Source organism: Garra rufa, chromosome 19 (assembly GCF_049309525.1).
Source record: "Garra rufa chromosome 19, GarRuf1.0, whole genome shotgun sequence".
NCBI lineage: Eukaryota > Metazoa > Chordata > Actinopteri > Cypriniformes > Cyprinidae > Garra > Garra rufa.
In genome coordinates, this window is record NC_133379.1 from 39,840,576 (window position 1) to 39,846,575 (window position 6,000).

At 36.1% G+C, this 6,000-nt stretch overlaps 1 protein-coding gene across 7 annotated transcripts in view; it reads left to right on the forward strand.

Moving 5' to 3' along the window:
* add1 (adducin 1 (alpha)) overlaps positions 1-6,000 on the forward strand; it is a 97,703-nt gene that overhangs the window by 45,548 nt on the left and 46,155 nt on the right. The window contains exon 17 of one of the 7 annotated variants that reach the window (XM_073824535.1): positions 4,879-4,912. The exons of the other annotated variants lie outside the window; for them this stretch is intronic. Within the exon in view, the coding sequence (XP_073680636.1) occupies positions 4,879-4,912 (34 nt within the window). The remainder of the gene's footprint in view (positions 1-4,878; positions 4,913-6,000) is intronic. 7 annotated transcript variants of the gene reach the window in all.

Here is a 6,000-nt window from a genome sequence, read left to right on the forward strand (position 1 = left end):
CAGCCCAAAACAGCAAAATAACTAAAACCCACAATGACACTGGCCAAACTAATAAATACAGTAAACATCAGGATAAAAACGACAGATTATTTCCATGTTTTTTTCCACAATATATTACGTTTTATTATGTACGGAAAGCACAAACTATTTCTCTCGCCCTCTCTCACTCACCTCACAGACGCACACACATAACGTTACAGTTTGCACTTGCGTTAGCATTCGCGCTAATGTTGTTAGCGCTGCTCTGACGATTAACAACTTAAAAACGACATGACAGCTCTCACACGCGAGGTAACAACGGCGTGGTCTTGAAGAAAATGAACTTAAAAGTTTAACTGTTAGTAGAGACGATGCTGCCAGTCACCCTTGAGAGACACAGACATGAGAGAGGTAAAGTCATACACTTAGTTTTTCTCTCCCTCACTCTTTCCGTCTGTCTGCTTGTCTTTCGGTCTGTCTAAACTTCATTATTAACGGCATTATTTTGCTATTAACAGCCCAAGCGTCGTTACTAGTTCTAAAATGACGTTTTGGAACTAGCAACGAAGCTGTTGAATGAGCTGCGTAAGAAATTAATCCTACTCACAATAGCGTTTTAAGGATAAAAACCGGACGAATGTCTTGAAATATATCACTTGATCGATGTCTTGAGGTGTGGTAACTGTAGTATAAGCGGAATAATTGACTTCGGGCCGTAGAATTCTACGAAAATAATGCACACCCGAGGTGTAACGGCCACTCCGCTTCGCGTCGTGACCGCATCACCACCTCGGGTGTGCATTATTTTCTAAGAATTCTACGGCCCGTCGTCAATTATTCCTTACGTATACTATGCCTATTAAGTATGTACTCTTTTGGTGAAGAAAAAGTACACACTTTTGAGTGTGTAGTAGAAGAGTAGGCAAGCTTTAGGACATACTAACACATCACACAACTGCGTCTTTACCCTGTCACAGTAAACTGGTTTGTCAGTCACAGTTAACATCCTCCACATTTTATTAAGTTGGCTTGAGAAAGCCAACTTACTGATATTCTATTTTCTTCCTATCCAAAATTTTCTGACTGTATCTCCTCCTAGAGCTTTAACTCTACAAACTCCAAACTCAGTCCATATCTTCAGTCTGGTCTGACTCGAGTTGCTATATCTTTTCTAACTGATCGGACTTACAGTTTTCGTAAAAATGCCGATTAAAACTGGGAAAAATCCCATTGACTAACATTGACGGAATGTTCAAATGAGCCAAGACTTTTCAAACTCCAACTGTCAAAATTCAAATTTAAACTCCCAGAATCCTTTGAGACTCAATCAGGCTTCCCTTCTATGAACTATATTTCTAATCCATTCAAACTCATTCAAGCTCATCTATCTTTCTATCTAAGTCATGCTAACAGTATGCTAATCATGCTCAAATCATGCTAGCGACTTGCTAGTCATGCTAAAATCATGCTACCGACTTGCTAGTCATGCTCGAATCATGCTAGTGACTTGCTAGTCATGCTAGCATAATGCTAGTGACTTGCTAGTCATGCTAGAATCATGCTAGCGACTTGCTAGTCATGCTAAAATCATGCTAGCGACTTGCTAGTCATGCTAAAATCATGCTAGCGACTTGCTAATCATGCTAAAATCATGCTAGCGACTTTGCTATCCATGCTAAAATCATGCTAGTGACTTGCTAGTCATGTTAAAATCATGCTAGCGACTTGCTAGTCATGCTATAATCGTGCTAGTGACATGCTAGTCATGCTAAAATCATGCTAGTGACATGCTAGTCATGTTAGTAATCATGCTAGTGACTTGCTAGTCATGCTAGAATCGTGCTAGTGACATGCTAGTCATGCTAAAATCATGCTAGTGACTTGCTAGTCATGCTAGAATCGTGCTAGAATCATGCTAGCGACTTGCTAGTCATGTTAAAATCATGCTAGCGACTTGCTAATCATGATAAAATCATGCTAGCGACTTTGCTATTCATGCTAAAATCATGCTAGTGACTTGCTAGTCATGTTAAAATCATGCTAGCGACTTGCTAGTCATGCTAAAATCGTGCTAGCGACTTGCTAGTCATGCTAAAATTATGCTAGCAACATGCTAAAAACATGCTAGTAAACACCCTGGGTACCCTAGTAACCACATAGCAACACCCTAGCAACCACCACAGGCATCATAGCAACCGCATAGCAACACCCTAGCAACCACCACAGGCACCATAGCAACCGCATAGCAACACCTTAGCAACCACCCCGAGTACCTTAGCAACCACATAGGAACACCCTAGCAACCACCCCGGGTACCTTAGCAACCACATAGCAACACCTTAGCAACCACCCCGGGTACCTTAGCAACCGCATATGAACACCCTAGCAACCACCTCGGGTACCTTAGCAACCGCATAGTAACACCTTAGCAACCGCATATCAACACCTTAGCAACCACCCCAGGTACCCTAGCAACCACCCTGAGCACCCTAGCATCTATCTATCTAATCTATCTATCTATCTATCTATCTATCTATCTAATCTTCAAGCTTAAAACTGCTGAAAACTTCAAACTATTTCAGACTGAAAACAGTCAAACTTTTAAAACTTTTACAAACTTTAAAAACTATTTTAAACTATCTGGTCAGACTTTCTCAAGCCAACTTCAAAGTTTGTCTTGACGAACTTTTTTATCTAGTTTAATTTAGCATCCTACTGTATTGGAGTGAAAAGCAGCACATTGCTCTAATATTCTTTCATGCCGAAAAATCTGCTCATATTTTCTGCATAATGATGCATTTAAAAGTTAACGATCAAACGGGTTTTTATAAAAGTTCACATTGCTGTTGCAGATTAAATATAACACAGATAAGATTAAATATATATTTTTTTACCAGGTTAAATGTTGATTATTAATAACTTAAACCCCTTTTTCTAAACATCTCTACCTAACCACTGGTCGCGCACATCCACCATGCTTGTAGTTTTTTTTTTTTACGCATTTTATTAGTGTTTGTAGTTCTGGACCGAATTCTTTGCCAAAGCGCAATGGATTGTGGGCAATATCAGCCATTAGAGTGTGCACGGATCCACACCTGAAATAGTAGACCATCCGAGGACTTTTGGCATACTCTTTTCAGCATACCAAGCTTTGGGACACACTTATTGTAATCTCACGTACTATTTAGGATGGATAGTATGAACATTGGGACGCAGGACCGATCTAAATCAAAAGATTCGCGAGATGCAAAGTTCCAATTCAAGTCAAAGGAATCATTTGCTTTATATCGTAACGTCAGAGCACGGATTGTGAATCTTTTGCTTTAGATCAGATCTTCATAGCGCGGATCGCAAATAATTCGATTCAGATCGGGACTTTGGTGTGGGTTCTCAAATCATTTGTTTCATATTAACATTTTGGAGCGATTTCGCTAATCTTTTTTTTTTGTTTATTTGTTTCTTAAACAGTAGAAAACATTAAACTATTAAAGCAGTACATTTATATAAAAAAAGAAAGTATACTCAAATACAAATCCCTTAAAAAAAACATCTTTAGTAATACTACTTTACATGTGCTTCTTTATTTTTACCTTTTTTTATTAGTATAGTTTTATTTTCCTGTTACAGTTTTTTATTTTTATTTTTTTATTTTTTTTATAGAAGATATAAGCGAGATTTCTCTCCTTGAAAATCAAAAAAGTAGTGCTTAAAGTCCTTGAAAGTCCTGGAATTTCATTTTACAGTATCTGTACGAACCTTGTGTAAAATAATCTTTCCACTTCTGTGTTTTTGTAAAATTAGCGCAGTGTTATAATGAACTTCAGACAGTTGATTTAAAACAATTTCAGTGGAAGATTAGTGACGAAATCATAAAATCTTAAAGATAAAAAAGACAATATTTTGTTTTGTTTACCCTTTTGTTTTTAGGTTTTGATTTCTTTTGATTTTAATATCTTTTTATTTTACCCTCTTGGTCTTTATTACTGTGGATTACACCCATTTTATCAAAATAAGAGCTGTTATATTGAGATTATAAAATAAACAGTGCTTTACTGGTAGGGATGCACCAACCTTTCCACCTTTTTTGATATTGATATCAATAATTGAGTTTTTTTTTATAATAATGAGTAGTAATAGTATAATAAAATAAATTATGAACAATAGACCAGTATTATAAATCTATAACTCTATTTGTCATTCTGTTTGTTTTAAGAAGGCATAAAGTAAAATGTGTTTAAATAAACATTTAAAAAGTTATAGTAAGCATAATTTTTTTACTCATTTATCCAATACTGATATGCGACCCTGGACCACAAAACCAGCTGTGAGTAGTCAGCAATACATTGAATGGCTCAAAATGATCAATTTTTCTTTTATGCAAGGTAAAGATCATATTTTGTAAATTTCCTATCATGAATTTATCAAAACTTAATTTTTGATTAGTAATATGCATTGCTGGACAACTTTAAAGGCAATTTTCTTAATATTCAGATTTTTTTCAAGTTCAAGCTTATTTTTCAGTTTCAGATGATGCATAAATCTCAATTTCAAAAAATGTACCCTTATGACTGCTTTTGTGGTCCAGCATCACATAAGTAGTATATTAGGGCCTGAATGTCATCAAAGATGTCAAATTCTTATCAAACTCAGGTGTAATCCGGTCAGAGAAATGTCTTCTAAATCGCCTGTCTTAAATGTTCTCATTCACCCTTCATGCTCATTTCTCTGGGGTCTTCAAGAATGGCTCGGCAACCATTCTTTACTTCCGGTGGTCTGTGTGTCTCTTTTTACGGTTTCTGTTCATTTCTTTTTAATTTAACCCGGTGGCTGTGATTTGATCTGCATAGACATTCTCTCTCTACTTGTGCTTTTTCTTCTTCGTGGCTGCGTCACAATCAGGAGATGGAAATGCAAAAGAGTACCTGTTACCATAGTAAGTACCTCACCCACCCCACGCTTGAGTTTGCTCTCCAGCTGCACGGCTTCACTCGACTCACTCCTCTGCTGTCTAACTCTCATCTTCTGTCCTCGCTTTCCTCTGGGATCGGTTTGTTGTGAGGGATGATCTGCGCCGGTCAGCTCCAGTAGAGATATACAGCCTGCAAATGGCATTTCAAATAATATAAATGCATTGGTTTCACCTTTTAAAATGACATTAAAGTATATCTATAATGAGGTAAAGACGTAATTAGTGTAATAATTAAAGACTGGAGTTCGGTGAGATCATGCTAGCAACAAATCTCTCCCTAAAAACTACATTTTTCCTCTTTTAACTTCTATAACAATAACAATCAAGGATCTTTAATATGCATTTTTAATACAGTCTAGTATTGCTTCAGCAGAACAGGTAATGTATAAGTCTTACGCTTCTGGTTTGGCTCTCCATTCAGATGTTTACAAATCTCTTTCTCTGTTTATGACTGTTGACGTGTGGTTTTAAAATGTGCGTTTGGTTCATCTCTGTAGATGTCAGATAGTAGTGAGCGTTATCTATATATGTCTCTATGTATGTTTACTGCTCCTGGTGAGAGCTAAAATGTCTCTGGAAGTATAAATGTCTCATTTATGAGTGTTTTGCGTTTGAGGCTCAGATTGAATTTGTTTTGATGCTGATGTGCATGAGCTGATCTCAGGAGATGCTGTACCTCCTGATGTGTTTGTAGCCTAAAGTAGCTGAATAATATAGATTTTAGAGTTTGAGTTTGATACAAAAATATGCAGGTTACTGTATTAAGAGATGAAATCTGCATTTATTGGTTTGTAACCGTTTGCAGATGAGATGTTGATTTTTAATCACTGAAAAAATTATTTGATTTATTAATTGTATAACTGATTAACACAGTTGAGTAATCAAGTAGTAATATAAATGAGTAATACAGAAAAAGAATATTATGTAAATATATAATTTACCAGTATTGCATTGCAAATTAAATTTTATTAAATTAATTTGTACTACACAGATGTATTGGAATTGTGAGATTAATTAGAAGTACTCTTGATTCTTGGAGATTTTTATTTAAA